This window comes from Cibotium barometz, chromosome 2 (assembly GCF_041138505.1).
Source record: "Cibotium barometz isolate CiBa-2024 chromosome 2, ASM4113850v1, whole genome shotgun sequence".
Classification (NCBI taxonomy): Eukaryota; Viridiplantae; Streptophyta; class Polypodiopsida; order Cyatheales; family Cibotiaceae; genus Cibotium; species Cibotium barometz.
Window position 1 is genome coordinate 20,419,919 of NC_141047.1, and position 19,430 is coordinate 20,439,348.

At 41.1% G+C, this 19,430-nt stretch overlaps 1 protein-coding gene across 8 annotated transcripts in view; it reads left to right on the plus strand.

Moving 5' to 3' along the window:
* The window catches only part of LOC147640786 (Transducin/WD40 repeat-like superfamily protein), a 58,015-nt gene extending 48,877 nt beyond the window's left edge, over window positions 1-9,138 (plus strand). For 2 of the 8 annotated variants that reach the window (XM_086815141.1, XM_086815185.1), the window contains exons 8-10: window positions 4,298-4,501; window positions 4,886-4,930; window positions 5,302-5,724. In XM_086815141.1, the coding sequence (XP_086671267.1) occupies window positions 4,298-4,501; window positions 4,886-4,930; window positions 5,302-5,375 (323 nt within the window). In that variant the 3' untranslated portion in view covers window positions 5,376-5,724. Of the gene's footprint in view, window positions 1-4,297; window positions 4,502-4,885; window positions 4,931-5,157; window positions 5,202-5,301; window positions 5,725-8,403; window positions 8,442-8,875 lie in introns of those variants that run through there. The other 6 variants (XM_086815150.1, XM_086815181.1, XM_086815173.1 and 3 more) reach the window with 6 other exon arrangements.
* The last annotated feature ends 10,292 nt before the right edge of the window (window positions 9,139-19,430 follow it).

Sequence of the window (19,430 nt, forward strand, 5' to 3'; positions counted from 1 at the left end):
GTTCCAATCCAAGTCCAAGTCCAAGTCCAGGTTCTAGTTCCAATCCAATGATCAAGTCCAAATCCAGATCCAAGTCTAAGTCCAAATCCAGATACAAGTCCAAGAATCACGCACTCATCCCATGATTTATTTCCACAACTCCTACAGCCTTGTCGATGAAGAGAACCATGGAAAAGCTCTTTCTGGCAAGAAAACTGATATAAAACCAGTTTTAATGGTTTTCGGGCGATAAAAACCTCCAAAAAGCAATTTTTAGGGTTTTTGAATTTCCAGTCCGTACAATTCCGTACGGCTGGACGGATTCGTACAATTGTACAGACAGATGACGATGTGGCATTGTAGTTGATGGGGTGCTCTGAATCGGCGGGCAGCGATGAAAAACTCCATGATTTGGTTCATGATCAAGTAGATGATGATGGAGAAGATGATCTCAATGCTTCAACGAAGATGGCAACGCGATGAAGAGGTTCTTCTTCAACTTGATGCACAAGAGAGACTCATGCTTCTTTTATACTTAGGGAAGCCTTGCTTTTTGCCAAAAAGTGATGCTTTTGCCTTTTACTTTGCTTTTGGTCTTTTTAATAATAAAATATTACTCAACTTTAGTCAAAAGTTCTTGTTTTGCTTTTTTAGGTTTAGGGCCTTACTTTTTCGCCCTGGAGTTGCTTTTTGAAAAAGCGGCATTTAGCTTTTTGATCTAGCTGAGTATCCTTTTTCCAGTGGTGCCCTTGGCTCGTGATCAACCTGTTTGACTTTTTGTTTTTCTTGCTTTTTGACCAAGAATGGTGCTTTTTCTTAGTCAAACATTATGGACCTTGTCCCCATGTCTTCGTGTCCGGGCATGGGTTTCATCATGTGAAATAGAGCTAGGAGGGCCAAGTAGTTACATGCAATCTGTAGTGAGATGGTGCTCGTGAATCAAGATGATGCCCATCTCACCTCCAATCAAGGCTGTCTGCAGCTCCTCTCGGACACTCATCTTACAGCTGTGGCTGCATGCTCCCCCTACACCACATATTGTTCAAGTGGTTATTTGCATGGCTAGGGGAAGAGGTTGTGGTCTCTATTGATGCCAACCTTGAGACGGGGTGCCTTCTGTTGGGCTTGGAAGGGGAGTAGTGGCTATCAGTCCATGAGTGAAAGCACTCGATGTGAGTCAGATCCAGCCTAAGAACTAGGTCCACTCAACGATTGCCCAATCCCTCACCACCAATGTCAATTCAAAAGGCGTGGAGTACTTGTATACTCCTCTCCACCTGCATTTCAGTATGGAATTAAAGTACGAAGTGACCCTCCACTTGTGCCCGAGGACCACCCTCCTGCAGAGTGTAGGACTAGTAGCACAGGACCAGGAGTTGTAATCTGTATGTCACAAGGGAAAGAACATGGGGTCTCTCAGTGTAGCGACTGCTGTGTGCATCCCACTCATTGTTAGGCCTCATACTGGAAGTGAAGGAGAAGATGGGAGAGCCTAGATCGTCTGGAGTTGTTAAACAACGCTAACATGCATGAAGATATCTTTGAAGAATAAAAATGAACAAACATTCATGCACTTAGACATTGCAATGGGTCCCAACGGCCAGGATGCACCTCCCCTGTATCTGTGGAGTATTTGCTTTATTGATATGAGAAAGAAAGTACAATGGTTGTAATCTACTCTTTGCTTCTGTGCACTCGTGTTTTTTAACAAACTGGGAATTCTTGCAAATTTCAGTCACCTCCCATCTGGTTCTCTCCGCTGTGAAGGTGCAGGTTTCATCGGCTTTTGTTTGCAGTGAAAGAATTGGGATCCTGTAACTCCTTAGAAATTTCAAGGCTTCTGGCTGCTCACATGTGACGCGCTTTGCACAAGAAAGAACTGAGGGCTGGAGCAATCAAGAAACCAAGAGGAGAGGGAGGAGGGGGGGAAGGGATAGCTTTCTGACCCCCTTTCCAGGTTGGCCAGGCCAACTGGTATTTGTGGGCATTCCCGTTAACAGCCAGAAACCCCTCATTCATTCATCATGCCAGCCCTCAGCTCTTTCTTTCGCAAAATGCTTCCACAATTTACTTGTGAGCAGCCAGAATTCACCTAATTGCCCTATTCTACCATGTACATGTCCTCAGGATGTTTTGGCACATACACCTGAGGACTGATGCATTTGACACAGGTATTTAGGGATTGGGAACGCAGCTTGTGCCGAAGTCTTCTGTGCCTCCAGTAGACTGTAAATTGCCCTCCCAGAGGTCCCAAAAAATCTGGAACGAGGTTACCGGAAGACCGTTCTTGTTGACTACTGCCCTTGGGGGGAGGGCCTGAAGAGCTTTGGCAAGCCCTTGGATTGAAAACAGGGACTTTGAGGAAAGATGGGGAATCCCTCCCCGTAGTCTGCTACACTTGCTGTCGTGCCTGGTCCCTTTGGGAGGAGTCTGGCAAGGGGGTCCATCTGGTACCCTGAAACATTAAATGTCATTCTGTCTGTGCTATAGACAAGAGGAGGCAAAAAATTCCCCGGTGAACTTGTCTCCTGCCTTGTGCTAGAAAGTGGGTCGGATGTGGTGGTATGTAGTCCTCATGGATTCGATGTCCACATCAAGGTTCAGGCCGTCTCCATGTAGGCACCGATCCAAGGATTGTAAAAGGTCTGTGGCCTTCAATGAGGTCATTGTGACAGATTTATGCGAGAGGGCCTTATCCACCTGTTACCAAAGGATGACGGAAATCGCCAAGTGATCTGTACTCCCAGATATCATTTATGGCCTGCAGACGTGCTTTATCTGGGATAGCAGCGTCCTAGATGACATCTCTCTTTTTGAGAGGCCACTCAGTAGCAGCCAAAACACGGGGAGGCAATGATCCTCAGACTTCAAGAAGGCCTATGGTGGAGTAGATTCAGGCTTCCTAGAGAGCACCTACCATAAGGAAGGGAGGGAGGGAGTGGGGTGTTAGAAGTTTTCTGGTTGTTTGCCTCTGCTTGCTTCCCACCACCATGCGTGTGCATGTCACCCGTTTTGACCTGCGGAGACACAAGAAGCTTTTCTCGCTCATGAGGGGTGAAGTGGATTGAAATTCTCCATCCAAATAAGTTCTCTTGTGAAAGGCGGCCATCTCTAACCCCTAGTATTCCTTTCACCCTACTCACATGAAAGATGAGGTGAATCCTCAAGATAGGTAGCAATTCAAAATTCTTGTATGGAAAGTTCAGATTGTTTTCCAATCTTGAGAAAAACCAAAATAAAATCGTGACTCCATGAAAGTCTGCTCACAAAGTTTCAAATCGTCAACTCTCATGCATTACATGCTATGATGTCCCCGCTCTCGTGATCTAAATTGACTACATATACACCCACACCCCACACCATTCCATTATTCAAGGTTACAAATTGTCCTCTAAATTGATTACCTGAGTAACCAAATTTGGGAGAAATCTTATGAACTATTTGCCTTCTCATTGCTCCTTAATCCTTTGAGATTCTTCAGTAAACCATTTGATCAACTGACCTGCTTAAAAGGTGAACGCTTTTGATTTGCAATTTGAGCTCTATCTAGAGCCACACACAAACTTTCTTGAGCAAATTACAACATCCTTGTTGAAATTAACCTAGGTTACCATCACAACTCTTCCTGTATAATAATTTAATTATATAAACACATATGGCGTCATTTAGATGTATCCGTACTAATAAACTTGATGCAATTAGAAAAGTAACTTGGATTGGACATTAGTGAAAAAGCATATGTCTAGCAGGAAGAAAAGCAAGCTTAAATCAAATTTGTGGTTTCAGTATCACATTTTTTCATATGTAGTAAGATACATTATCAATGATCATTTTGTATGTATACTATAAGAAGTTTTTTATATAGTATTAATATATAGTTAATGCTTATTTGATTTATCATCACTCATTATGCTGTGATGATAAGAGTTGCTAATTAAATAAATATTAGCACTTTTATTGCTTTATTATCAAACATTATGCCGTGAGGAACTCTCTCTCTCTCTCTCTCTCTCTCTCTCTCTCTAGCCTCACTTTTGTTTCCCCCCCCCTCAAATATTGAACTTCCCCCGATTTAAGATAATGGATTGAATTCACTTGTGGCATAATTTACATGAGACGAGGTGATACTAACAAAGCTAAGGTATATTTTCATAATTTATGAAGTTGAAGTAGCTGCTCTTACAAAAGCAAAAAAAAACAGAGTCAATTGATTGGCTGGCTAAGCTCTACTTTTCTCTAAATCTCTAGTTTCTTTGTGGGTTATTTTCTGCTGGAATTTCGATGATAAATTGTGGGAATTCCTGGTCTCTCTTGGCAGTCAGATACCACTTGGATGAAGATCCCAAATGCTTGAAGGTGCTTCCTATACCATTGCATGATTCGAAAGGTGTGGCTGTACACTACGAGAGACTTGCAGTATCTCCAGATAACAAGACACTTGCAGTGACTCATGGTTCGACTCTGCAATGGCTCAGTTTAGACTCAGGGGAGGCTCTCGAATCAATTGAGAACGCACACGATGGTGAGCGAGCTCATATCTCCACTCATTCATTCTAGTGCACAAGGTTAATTGATTCTATCTATTACCGTTAGTTTAGATTAACATTGAGTAAATAAGCATATGGAAATTTTCAATAATGTTTAATAAAAAAGGACATGATTTTAGTAAAAAGCATATAGATTTCCATATGGATGGTGCAGCCTTGGATACATGCTTATAAGACCTATATCCAGTAGTGGCTGCTTCTCTACTGCACACCTTGCACTTGTGTTGCAAGCATTGGTAGAAGAGGGTCAATGGGCATCCATGCTGTTTGTAACCAGCCTAATTTCACTCCGGTGTATGTGTCACCCCTTTTATGAGTCATTCTTCTTGTTTTGCCTTATACTTGTTGTGCAAATGCAGGGTTCATTACCTGTATAGGGTGGGCACCTGACCTTGTCCATACAGGTAAGCCTCTCTTAAATAAGAAGTTGATCTCTCTCTATGTGAAACCGTGTATGTGGGTGTTCTCTTTAGTGCTAGCCTTCATCTATTAAGATTTGTTACTTCAATGACATATCTTTATGCATAAAACTCAGTTCTATAGTTAAGATTTGTCTACTTCAATGACATATCTTTATGCATGAACCTGCGCCTACTTCTGGGCGCTGATGACATGAGCGCTGATGTCATAGCATGTAGTCTATTCTGCATGATGGAGCAGATGATTTGAAGCTTTGTAAGTACTCTCATGGAGTCAAGATCACACTTTAGTTTTTGTCAAGTTAACTTTCCACTGGTATATTGCGCTAACTCTAGCAGTGGGCTATTTTTGGCAGAAAAAGGGCGGGCCACGATTTTAGCATCTGCTGGTGTGGACAAAAAAGTCAAACTTTGGTTTCCACCTTGTTGAGGGTTGGTGTTTGTTCAGCTTGTGTTGTGCAAGCGCCTACAAAGTCAAGTGCTCTTGACCACAGCAAGAGGGGAAGATTTTGGTAATGGAGACTCTCATGATGCCACATGAGTCCTCTTGACATGAAAAATTTTGTGAATCACTCATCACTGCATCAGAATTGAGTTTGAGGGGCCATGCTCAGTTACAATTGTAGCTTTGCCTCAAGAGATTACATATGGAGAACATCTTTCATGTGAGAGAAGAGTTCGTGCTAACATTTTTAAGAACATAAGAACCTATCTCACCTCACGTTTCACCTCACACAAATATACTGAAAATTTTGACAATTTATCTCATTGGTACTCAAGATACCCTACAAGGAATCCGGTGGCTACTTTTTAAGGTTAACTAAGTGTCACCTCCATAGTCTGCTGTAATTAAGCCATTCTGATGTAATTAAGCCATTCTGTAATTAGTCTACTGTAATTAAGCCATTCTGATGCAGTCCCTTATCTTTAGGGATAAGCATTAGCCCTGAACCACTACAAACAGATGCAGTTGTTTGGCTTGTTATATGAAGATCATGGCACATTGTCGAGCCCAAAAGCCCCTCTCATTTACTGGTCACTGTTGACCTTCAGTACCTGACCCACTTCTTTCAGGTCATAAACCTCTTTATCTTAATAAGCCACATTCAGTGACTTGATGTCTACCATCCTTTTCCTCCCAGCTCATATGCCATCCTTGAATTTCTATTCTCAAAGTGCAGCTTCAGCTTGTATGCCTTTCTTCTTCCTACATGACACTTGTTTGCAGGTAGAAACTCAGGACATCTTAACGAAGAATTTGTGGTCAAATGGCTTCTACATAGGTTTTCATAAATGTTGTATTCCAGTAGAAAGGGCAAATGCATTGTCTCCATACAAGCAAGACCTTAGGATTGTGACATACTCTTGACATTTAAATGACCCCTTTCAAGTACACCCTTGATGCTCACACCATCCCATCTTTGTAAATATATATTAACTAGGCTATACGGAAAGCTTTTTACTCCAAACCTCATTAGGTGAAAGTTATTGTTACTAATTCTACGTCTGATTTGAACCATTGTCACAATTGTTTTAGTATATGTATGGTCTCTTTGTCCTAGAGAGTAGATGGCTCATAGAAGGGTTTCTAAGCGTGAAGGAGACCACTCATTAGCTGCAAAGAGTCACCTGTGGAATAGAGAATACCTCATCTAGAATGACATACTAGATACCCAAGAAAGAGCTCCACTAATAAACAATAAGAGATTGGTGAGCATAAATTGAACAAGATTTTGCCACAATTGTCCATGATATGTTCGTTCTCATTTCAGATTTTGCATGACCGAAAGATGCATGGCTATATTTAGGAGGCATTTTTAACATGCTTCTTCCTTTATATGCACTCTAAATAGCAAGGCCGAGTGGTTTAGAGATGGCCCACATAGATTTGGTGCATTGCTAGATAGGCTACATGCTTGTGTGGACCACTATTTCCATATGGATAGTGGAATGTACTCTAGGACACAATATCTTGAGGTGGTGAAACCCAATTAGGTGCACATATGGTTTGGATGGCTTTGAAAGTTGTGGGTTGGTGTGGAATTGCTAAGATGAGAGATTGTATGCTAATAGAAGCTAGAGTGCAACGGATAATAAGGCAGTGTCTAGATGGATTTGAGTGACACTCTAAATAGCCTTTAGAGACCATTTTTAAGGACAGGAGATCATTCACAATTATCACATAGTGCAATGGGTTCTAATATGTATCTCATAGTACTGTTCTACATCTATGTTGTGTGATTTAAGTGGAAGTTTTGCGATGCGAAAATTCTATTTCTTTTGAGTGCCATCTACATATGTTGCTTGTTATACCTAGTACATTGTATTGACATAGTACAACGCTTCTTTTGTTGCTTGATAAAAGATTAGAAGAAATGGCAGCTTCTTCAATCAAGAGCCCATCCAACATCATTTGTATGCATTACCAGCACTTATTACCCTTTACAGAAGTTCTAGTTGAAGGGCAATTTTTTCTTCTACTATTAGCATTGATGTTTATCCTCTATCAACAAGAGATGACCGAGGAAAACTAGTACTACTTGTGGATTGCAAACAGAGGGATATATACTATTCCTGCAATCGTTACAAGCGAGAAAGCTACTATGTCAACCATGAGTCAACATGTCTCCATAGCTGTGGAAGCATAGGTCATATAGCATGGCGAGGAAACTTTATTTATGTGTTGGATATTGACTACCCATTTGTGCACAGTACGCTTGGAGTTTGTGAAGATGCCCATCGGAGAATCCTCCATCTTGTCCAAACAAATGGGTATGAGAGTCATAAGTTGAAACTACACACATTGTAATCATAGTGATCACAAAACCATTTGTCTTGGCTAGGTAAGACATACGGTTTTACAACAAAACATTTTTCTTGGCTAGGTAAGTGAATGTAAGTGAACCATATGCCATCATTTAAATGTCAATAGAGTTTCTTAACATATTGTCTTGTTTTGTAGACAAGTTGTCACAAAGAGTTCCTAGCATAGGGATTTCAATTGAAGATTATGGTTTCTTGCGGTATTGCAAGACACCCCTGTTTGCATAGCACGTTGTGAGGCATGTGTATACCATTGTATATTAGGAAATGCACATTCAACACAAGTGATGATACACAAGGGGTTGCATGTCCATGAGGTTCAACAAAGCACATCACGGGAAGCCATCAACCAAGCTTGTTTCTAACCTATCTTCCTATGGCCACATGAAAAGATTTAGATGTGTATTGCAAAGCGGCTTGTAATAATTGATTTCATGGTTAGAATAGATAATGAACTACATAAGTAAATAAGCCAAAGAGAGTTGTCTGATTTGCTTTCTTAGATTCATCCACTTGTTAAACAGATAGGTTAATACTTTTTTTTAAACATCTCTTAGGGTGGTATATGCTTTTTTAAGTGCGGTATATCTTTTTTTGAGTGTTACAAATGAGAATGTGATATTTGGCTATAATAGGTTCAAGAAAATGGTGAGGATGTTAAAGCAAAAGGTGGGCGTGCATAAGGACCATAGACGAGTATACTAGAGTTAAAGAAGCAATGCACGAATGAATTCTTTCATGGTAGCTAGTTTGATGGGCAAGCAACAAGCAACCAAAGATCGTGAACAATGTTTTGTTTTTAAGATGTCAACAACTTGGTGTACTTCTGGACTAGATTTGTTCAATTAGATGTGCCAAATTAGTAATGTAGCTTCGAAGAGGGCATGGGTTTGGTCATGTGCGCAAAGTTCAAGGCTAGGCCACTATGGCTCACATGTATGATCCTAGGTGAGAGGCATAAGAGATTACTATAAGGCGCAAAGTTCAAGGCTAGGCCACTATGGCTCACATGTATGATCCTAGGTGAGAGGCATAAGAGATTACTATAAGGCGTTAATTTTTTATGTATTAAGAAAAACTAATACTATATGGAGATGCTATGTGCAGGAGCTCATGACATTCATAACAGCATGTGAGATGGAGGAGGAAACAAATGCTCAAGTACTATTTTGGAGATTCGAGAATGCTGAATGAGCCTATGGAGACGAAGAGATTTCTTTGGCTTCATGGATGATGAGGCATGTACTAATTGGAGGGTCTTGACAACAGGATGGAGGGAATGGAACAATCATGCCCCTTTCATTAGGAATAGAGCCTACACATACACACACTGCAATATGTTATCAACGATTTTTGGGATTAGCACAAGATGGCATCGTGTAACAGGTGAGGATGATGCACTAACACAGTCTACATGGTGGGGGAATGGTAGGATTGCTTATGGAAATATTGCTACCATCATGGATTGCTAGTTGAGTTGGTGGAATGTAAGATTTCCTCACTGGAGGCATCACCTAGTTGGGGTAATCATTAGTTTTTAACCATTTAGTAACCCGAAGATGAATCTACAACACTAGCATGGATAACACGTGGAGAATATGCACACTAATCATCACAAATGATCTAGTGAGGCCACCATCCATGTGGCCAGTTCAAAAGGAAACAAATCTAACAAAGACAGAGGTAGCCGCACTAGAGATGGTAGGATTTGTGACAAATTCTTCTCCTTCTTCTTCTTCTTCTTCTTCTCCTCCTCCTCCTCCTCCTCCTTCTTTGCTCTCTCTCTCTCTCTCTCTCTCTCTTTGCATTAAAAGTTTTTTTTCTTTTGGAAAAATTGCCTAAAAGGTGGCAAAATAGCCTAAAAATAGCCCTCACACACTCTTACCTTTGCTTAATTCCCCTTGCTTAGCTTGGCAGTAACAACTGTACTAGGCATGTCCATTAAAAAAAAAAACGCTTACATAAACACACAAAAGTAGCCTCTTCTTTGATAAACTGATTAAGCACGCAGCTTCGCATTCCTACTTCATTGCCCAAACATAGTAATGGCACACCCACGAATAACCTAAACTAAGCTTCACTTACATAGCATGTGGCATTAATAGTGATTTCATTTTTTACCTAAAGGTGTTAATTATCAAGTAAATGTAGAAGTTTACAACTAAACTCCCTCAAAATCTTTAAATTTTTAAACCTTTGGTTTTTAAAATTATTTGTAGAAATCAGAGGGTGGACTTGCATTGAAATGTATTTTTTGAGCATTTTTGTGAATGTGATAGTTAGAACTTAAGCACTTTAATTGGGTCCTAGATGGCATAGTTAGGCCAATTTCACACTTTCTTTGATTGGACGGTGAAAACATGTCTTGACTGGAAACTTACAAAGCTTGATAATGAAGGCAGATAACATTGGTCTCACTTGCCTTTCTGGGATCAAGTGTTGGTCATACATTGGTACCATATGGTCCTACATGTAGAGAAATATCCCCTTGCTTGTGTTATCCTCATATGCATATGTACCATGTGGTCCTACATGTAGAGAAATAGTCCCTTGCCTGTGTTATCCTCATCTACAAATAAGGCACCCAAATCCTTTAAAAAAAAATAGTGCTACAAACAAAATCCTTTTTTTCTCGCACTAAATGGTTAATGAGAGTTCCCTTGAGTGACTTAATTATTATTGAACCTTTGAGAAAACAATATGCATAGCCATATTGCCATGTTATAGGTGTGGAGATTGTTGCCATATATATAGGTAGTGATGTGTGTGAACACACTTAGGACCGTCGGAGTACTTTTTCCCTCTTTTAGGAGGTTTTTTCCCCCGGCTTGTATATATGCACATCATTCTAGGGCTAACTTATCTTTTGTACATTGACACAATCTAATACATTGTGTGTTGTGTGCATTCTTGCTTCTTCTTCTCTAAGCTTGGTGTGCTTTCCTGCAACCCTAATTCCAACAATTGTTATCAGAGCAAGCATCGGCTCCCAGGGCTACGCCGCCAGCACCCTCCGACTCACGTTCTCCGATTGAGAAATTTCGACAGTGCAGTTTTCTGCAAAACAGGCATATGTATTCTATTGTGGACCATGCTACATAGCACGAGTTGTTTTCTGTTCAGTCTTTGCTTTATTACAGGTAGCTTTTGCATCAGTTTCAGTCAGTGGCCATGGCTGATAACAACAATGATGTATTTCACATGTTATCTCTGCTGATGACAAATTGGATGGAGACAGCAACTACCCACTTTGGGCATACATGATGCAGCATGTTTTGGTTGCAAAAGGAGTGTGGAAAATTGTGAAGGGTATGGATGTACGTCCAGGTTCTGTGGATGTAGGATCTATTGATGATGTTGCAGGTTCTAGCAGCTCTACTGTTGCTGCTGTTTTACCCACTATTGAACAAGCTCGTTGGGATGGTAAAGATACGCAGGCTCATGCCTTGATTGCACTTTCTGTCAAACGTAACATCACTCCACATATTCGTTCAGCTAAAACAGCAAAATAGGCTTGGGATATTCTAGCTGGTTTGTATGCAGGTCGTAAAACGAGGCAAAAATCTCTTACCTGCGTAAAGAGCTAGAATCGAAGATTATGCAGGAAGATGATGACATGAATGTTTTTCTTGCTGAGATTAAAGATCTCAAGGAACAGTTGATTTCTACAGGTGAGATTATTCCTGATCATTCTCTTGTGCAGACTGTTCTTGATGCTTTACCTGAGTCATATCAGACTTTTGCTTCCACGGGAGACTTGTTACTGAGAGGACAGACCTGATGTTGTCAAATATGATACTTTAGTCAACAAGCTCTTACAAGAAGCGCAATCCAGGCAAAACAGGGCTAGGCAGCTTGCAGTTGATTAGGCATTTGTTGCTGCCCCACCAGCAGAGAAGAAGTGGTAAGGCAGCCCCTTCCACTATTTCTTCTCCTATTAATAGGTCTACAACTTCTTCTCCTTCCACAGGTAGCAACAATAGGTCTGAGAAGGCTCTTGATAAAGGCAAGAAAAAGATCAGGTGCAACTATTGTAAAGCAAATGATCATGTCATTAAGAATTGCCCTAAGCTAAAGGCTAAAGAGGCAAAGAAGAAAGAGTCAAATGTAGCCACAATAGCGGATGCTTCTACAAATGCAGATTCTGTAAATGTTGTGCAGGATACAGAATGGGCGTTTAGCGTGTATTGCCAGTATGACCCCATTTGTACATGGGCAGTTTCTGTTGACTCTGATGTATGGTATTTTGATAGTGGTGCTACAAAGCACATTACCTCACATCGTGATATGTTCACTTGTCTTGAGGCTGTCCCTAATGGGAATACTGTCACATATGCCAATAATGCTTCTTACCCAGTGATGAAGGGAGTTGGTAAAATTATGCTTACTGCTGGTAGATGACAGCGCTTTCACACTTTCAGATGCTTTGTATGTGCCAGGGATAAAGAAGAATCTATTGTCTGTCTTTACACTCTTTAGACTTGGAATTATAGTCAAATTTGTGGATGACAGATGTACTGTTCATGATTTGACTTCTGGTGATACGATTATTGTATCTGGCACCTTGTTTCGTGGGTTGTATAGGCTCAATTCTTATAACAAGTGTGTGGAAGATTCAACAAATGCAGTTTCTGATGATGAAAAGGCAGTTTCAGATGCAAAACTATGGCATGCTCGTTTTGCTCATCTGAACTTTGCTAGTTTGCTGCGTTTGCAGAAATTTGATATGGTTGCTTCATTGCCCTCTCTTGAGGCACCATTGAAACATGTTTGTGAAGGCTGTATTTTGGGCAAAATGCAGCGTTCTGCATTTCCAAAGGATGGTTCTGTGCGGGCCACTCGCAAATTGCAACTTGTACATAGTGATGTATGTGGGCCTATGCAAACTCCATCATTTAGTAAACACTTGTACTTCGTGACTTTCATTGATGATTACTCAAGGCATGCATGGGTATATCCACCGAAGGCAAAGTCCGAAGTGTTTTTGTGCTTCAAACAATTTTTGCTTATGGGATTGAAAATGTATCCAATTGTACTGTGGGCACCCTCCGTTCTGATCGAGGGAGGGAGTACATGTCTAAAGAGTTTGATGCATTTCTGGCTAGTTGTGGGATAAAACACCAATGTACAGTGCCATATACCCCTTAGCAAAATGGTGTTGCTGAGAGGAAAAACAGGTCACTTATTGGAGATGGCACGATGTATGGTCAAGAGCCAAGCTTTGCCACATGCGTTTTGGCTTGTGAGGCTGTCATGTGTGCTGCATATGTACTCAACAGGTGTCCCACTAAGGCCTTGCAGTTTGTTACTCCATACGAAGCTTGGCATGGCACGAAGCCTTCTATTGGTCACTTGCGTGTCTTTGGTTGCTTGGCCTATGCTTTAGTGCCTGTGCAACAATGTAGAAAATTGGATGATTTGGTCTTTGTGTGATTTGCCTATTAGTAAAAAGGCCATTGGATGTAAGTGGGTTTTAAGTTGAAACGAAAGCCAGATGGCAGTGTTGATCGCTATAAGGCTAGACTTGTTGCAAAGGGTTATGCTCAAGAAAAGGGCATTGATTTTGATGAGACCTTTGCTCCCACTTGTTATATGACTACCATTCGTAGCATTTGTGCATTGGCAGCTCATAATGGTTGGAATGTACATCAGTTGGACATAAAGACTGCGTTCTTGAATGGAGATTTGCATGAGGAGGTGTATGTAACGCAGCCTCGTGGTTTTGTTCAAAGAGGGCAGGAAAACAAAGTGTGCAGGTTGAAAAAGGCTTTATATGGTTTAAAGCAAGCTCCATGAGCTTGGTATGAAAAGATACATGCATATTTGACTGCACATGGTTTTCAGAATAGTCCAACAGAAAGCACTTTGTATGTTGTATGTTAAACGTGTGGATGATGTACATCTAATCATTGCTCTCTATGTCGATGACATGCTGCTCACAGGACCAAATGAGAGTCATATTGCTGATTTTAAGGCTGATTTGAATGCCTCTTTTGAGATGTCAGATTTGGGGCATTTGCATCATTATTTGGGGAAACAATTTAAGCAGTATGATGGAGGTATTGCTTTGTGTCAGACAAAGTATATTGAGACATTGTTGCGAAGATTTGGCCTTGAAGACTGCAAGCCTATTGCTAGTCCAATGGAGACAGGTTTGAAGTTGAGTCTTCATGATGCTGGAGATCACTTTGATGTCACACTCTATCAGACAGTTGTTGGTTGCCTCATTTATGTATGCATTACGAGGCCGGACATTCAATTTGCAGTCTCACAGGTGAGCAGGTTTATGCATAGCCCAGGGTCTTAGCATTGGAAGGCAGTTAAACGCATCTTTTGCTACTTGAGTGGCACCATACATCTTGGGTTGTTTTATCCCAAGGGGAGATCGTTGTCGCCAGATTTACATGCTTTTTCGGACTCAGATTGGGCTGGTTGCTGACATAAGAGTGTCCACAAGTGGTTTTTGTTTCATGCTCGGTAGCTCATGCATATCTTGGTTGAGCAAGAAGCAACCTACTGTGGCCACTTCTAGTTGTGAAGCTGAGTACAGGGTAGCTTTCACAGCTACTACGATTGAGTGTGTGTGGCTCAGACGGCTTATGGTGGCTGACTTGGGTGCTGGACAGGAGTCTGCCACCTCTATCTACACTGACAGTGAGAGCGCATTGGCAGTTGCGAGAAACCCAGTTTTTCATGCTTGCACAAAGCACATTGAGGTGCATTATCACTATGTCAGGGAGAGACTCTCAGCAGGAGAGATCAGCTTGGCCTATGTGCCAACACACAGGACAACCTCGCCGATCTTTTCACAAAGGCGCTTCCTCGTGAAAAGTTCGAAGCTTTCTGCAAAGCTTTGGGCTTGCTCCCCTTTGTGGACTGATCTACTTCAGGCATGGCACTTCCCTATACACAAGTGCCAGCTCTCGTTCACACCATCACTCCCTCCCAAGGGGGATTTGTTGCCATATATATAGGTAGTGATGTGTGTGAACACACTTAGGACTGTCGGGACACTTTTTCTCTCTTTAGGAGGTTTTTTCCCCCGGCTTGTATATACGCCCATCATTCTAGGGCTAACTTATCTTTTGTACATTGACACAATCTAATACATTGTGTGTTGTGTGCATTCTTTCTTCTCCTTCTCCAAGCTTGGTGTGCTTTCCTGCAACCCTAATTCCAACAGAGATGGTAAATAAAAGTAGCTATGGTACATTGGGTTATACCACTAAAACATTGATGCCCTTGTTCATAAATATATAACTATATCACTCTATCAACTTGCACGATGTTATGCACAAGGGGTTTTGGGCTATTTATGCAAGCAATGTGCAAACATACATCGAGGGGCATTGTTGAAAGGGTAGTGGAGGCAAGCCAACGGGGAGAGTCATTGCTTTGGGAGAGTTTTTCTTGAAGCTCTATTGTAATAAGAAACTTGCCTAAGGTTAACCTCACCAATTAAATTGGACACTTAACGTGGCCTATTTGATTAATATCCATGGCAAAAGTTGTGAATATACACCCATATAATTCTCACTTTGTGGGGTTTTCTAACAAGACATGGAAAGGAACAAAAGTTGTGAATATACACCCATATAATTCTCACTTTGTGGGGTTTTCTAACAAGACATGGAAAGGAACAATTTTCACACAATGAATTTTGCAATTGTTGAGAAGCTATCATTATGTTGAGGTACACTAAACAATGAGCAAGTGGGAACAAGGGGCATAAAGAATGAACAGATCTCGTCAACTATCACGAAGCTTAAAATATAGAGTTGATGGCAATTGAGACCACCATTTGTTAGAATCTTGCCACCATAGAATTTTCCAAGTCCTCATCAAAGGACAAGGAAAATTTTGATGTCCCAACTTTGCAAGCCATAAAAAATAGATTTGATGGCAATTGAGACCACCATTTACTGTTAGCCTTCTCGAAGATATTCCAACAAAGTTCAAATCTAATTTCTAGCCAACCTTTTTATACCAACATTAATACACTTAAAAAATTTTGTTAAGTATTCCTGCCACAATATTCAAAAGATGCCATCAAACATATGAACTATCGATCCATTCATATTTGCAAGACTGCTCAAGAAGAGGAAACAACAAAGCATGAGAACCTCTCTCATAATAATAGGTCGAGTCATGTAATATCATAATGCAATCCACAAGCAGCAAAACAAAATCACTATCCCACAAGGGAGAACACTAATGCACGGACAGGTGCTTACAAGTCATCATAGGGTGTCTCTTGCAAGAGCATCAACCTCCCCACTCCTCAAGTGAAGAGCCTACCCTCTCGTCACCAGATCTCATCCTGCCCAAGATAAGAGGTTGAACATATGTAGTAATAATAATATTGTTATCTGTGTCCATGGACACATAGATACACCCCAAAGTATGCAGAGCAACCTGCATTGACGTGAGTTGCTGTGCATTAAAAAAATTTGTATGCACACACACACACACACACACACACACACACACACACACACACACACATTTCTCTTGCATTAGAACTATTTGGTTGCTAGGCAGGCACTCTTATTCTATATTATAAGATTTCTTTGCTTTCTTTTTTTTTTAAAAAAAAATGAGTTAATAACCTCATTCTAATTGTGGGGCATATGACTGGATCCTTAACTAATTTATCTTGCTACAAAGATCTTTTTAACTAATTTAGATTGGCACATGACTGGACCCTTGGTACTGCATCCTTGGTGTTTTTGGGCTGGATTTAGCCTTGGTGTATTGATAACCATTTAATAGGTTATGCTATATATGGTGGGCATTGGGTTTGGTAGCCGTCCGCCTCTTTACTTCCATGAATACTCGGATATTCGCCTGCAACGACTGGGGCCCTGGATCTTCTGCTGCGAATGGTGGGAGCTCTACATAGATGGTGCATGGCTTCCTATATAACTCAAGGTGAGTGGTCTATCCACTCACTTAGTCCTTTGTGCTTGTTATAGTAGATATGGTGTTACATTCCCGTAACGCCGCTATGGGCGTTACCACAAGAGGGGACGGCCTCTGGCGCTCACCACCTAGCCATAGAGGAAGAATAAGGATTGCCCCTCATCCCCCAGGCTATATAGTGTGTGGCCTGCCGTCCACACTAGCCTGGCCACCCATGACTCCGCATGGGCATCCTCTCCCACTGAACCCCGGACATGGCCATCCGGTCTGCCGATCGGTCACAGGTGTTACAGCCTACGTGACATTACGCCCCCCTTAAGAAGAGTTTTCGTCCTCGAAAACAAACTGGGGAAACCTTTTGAAAATTGCACTACGGCGTTCCCAGGTTGCCACCTCCTCATCCCTATCTGTCCATTTAACAAGTACCTCCTGGTACACTTTATGTCGGGTTTGTCTATCACGATACTGTAGAATCTTTTCAGGTTCATGTGGTATCTTTGGTGGCTCTATCAAGTCCACCAAAATCTCTGGAGTAACTGCGTTCTCTAACCCATGAATTGATTTCTTCAGTTTACTGACATGGAAGACAGGATGGACTTGAGAACTCTCCGGTAACTCAAGTTTATATGCTACGTCCCCAATCTTCTTAAGGATTTTAAAAGGACCACAATATCTCGGAGAAAGTTTATCACACTTTCCCGTTTTCATGGTTTCTGACTGCGCAGGAACCTTGAGGAATACAAAGTCACCTTCTGCAAAGGTCACCTTTCTTCGTCCTTTATCCGCATAAGTTTTAGCGCGATCCTGAGCGCTACGAATGCTCTGACGTGCGGCTCTGAGCATATCATTCATATCTTCAAGGAAATCCTTGACAGATTGAATCTTCTCCTTTTCTAGGCCTACAGCCATCGGAGATATCGACTGGAATCCATACATTAACATGAATGGTGTAAATCCAATCGCTGAGTGTTTGGAGCTGTTATAGGCAAACTCCAATAAGGGCAAGTACTCTTCCCAATTAGATTGCTTCTTACTAACATAAGAACACAACATATCCTCTAGAATTTGGTTAACTCTTTCAGTTTGACCATCAGACTCCGGATGATCTGCCGTACTCATACTCAGAGTAGTATCCAACTTTTTGAAGACTTCCCTCTAAAAATGACTGTTGAACTTTCTATCTCTATCCGACACTATATCTGCGGGCAGGCCATATAGCTTGTAGAGATGTTCAATAAAGAGTTTTGCCAACTCTGGCATTTTTACAGTTTTCTTCGTGGCAATAAACTTTGCCATTTTAGTTAACCTGTCCACTACCACCCACACCGAGTCATTCCCTCGACTCGTCTTGGGTAAACCGGTAATGAAATCCATGGAAATGCTTTCCCATTTCCCTTGAGGAATATCCAGCGGATGGAGTAGTCCTCCAACCTTAAGACGTTCATGTTTATTGACCTGGCACTTATTGCATTTCAGCACATAAGTCTGGACGTCCTTAAACAAACTAGGCCAATAAAACTGTCTTTTTACTAGTGCATCGGTCTTCTGAATCCCAGGATGACCCGCACTTGGACTATCATGACTTTCTTTAAGAATTTGGGCCCGAAAGTCACCAATAGTTGGTACACATATTCTACCCTTGTAGAGTAAGTACCCGTCGTCAATGGAGTAATTAGCATATTTTTCCCACATGTCCGGTCGAGCTCGACCTCCGCTACGGGCAATCCGTCATGCCATTAACTGGGGAAGTCATTGGTAAGCAAATGTCTAGTAGTACTCACGCAAGCCGTGATTTGGTATTTCAACCAAACCTTCAAGGCAAATTTCATGTTTTGATTTTGCATCATGTCATTAGCACAGAAGCTAATGTACTGTAGAGCACTTTAGTAGCGCAAGTTCTTAGACTATGCTACTAGATATTTGTAGACTACGCTACCATGTTGCATCACCAACTTGTTAAAACTTCTCCTTGGAAGTCTACGGTTATAGGAGAAATAAACTAGAGCCAATCTAATCATGCATCACAAGGATTAGTTCCAAATCTGAGAGATACTTTCTCTCTTAGAGTAACATCTTTGCACAAGCATATGCTCTAGAATCTTGTTGAGTTTCTAACTACCATCAATCTACGGATGGTTAAACTCCACTCTAACTCAGAGTAAATGTAAGTTTTGAAGATTTTCCTTCAAATATAACAATCAAACTTCCTATCTTTTATGCCATACTATATATGTGGGTAGACCATATAGTATGTGGAGATGTTTGATAAAGGTTCTTGCACCATTTTGGGTGTCTGGAGTTACATCCAATCACTTACAACTCTTTGTTGCTATTACCAGACACATCCCTTCAAGTATTGTCTCGACTCACACAACTATTTGAGTTTATGTGATATTTGAGGATATCCCTCCTTTCCCTCAAGAAAGGTTTTTGTCCTCAAAAACTCTACTCTCAAGCGGACTACGCGCTAGTGTCATAGGTCCCAAAACAAATCTAGACCGTGTTTAATATCATATGTTATATTCTTGAGTCCTTCCAAGAAACTTTTAAACATCTTGCAACGAAGATGTGGTATAGTGTCTACGCACATATGGTGGTACTATTGATAAACTGCTTTGCAACAGATCAGTGGTTTCACACTTGTAACAAAGTGCTTTATTGTTGCATATTATTACCCTTCATAAGTGGTTACACACTCATGAATTATTTGGGTGGGTTGTACCATCTATCAAGAAAAATT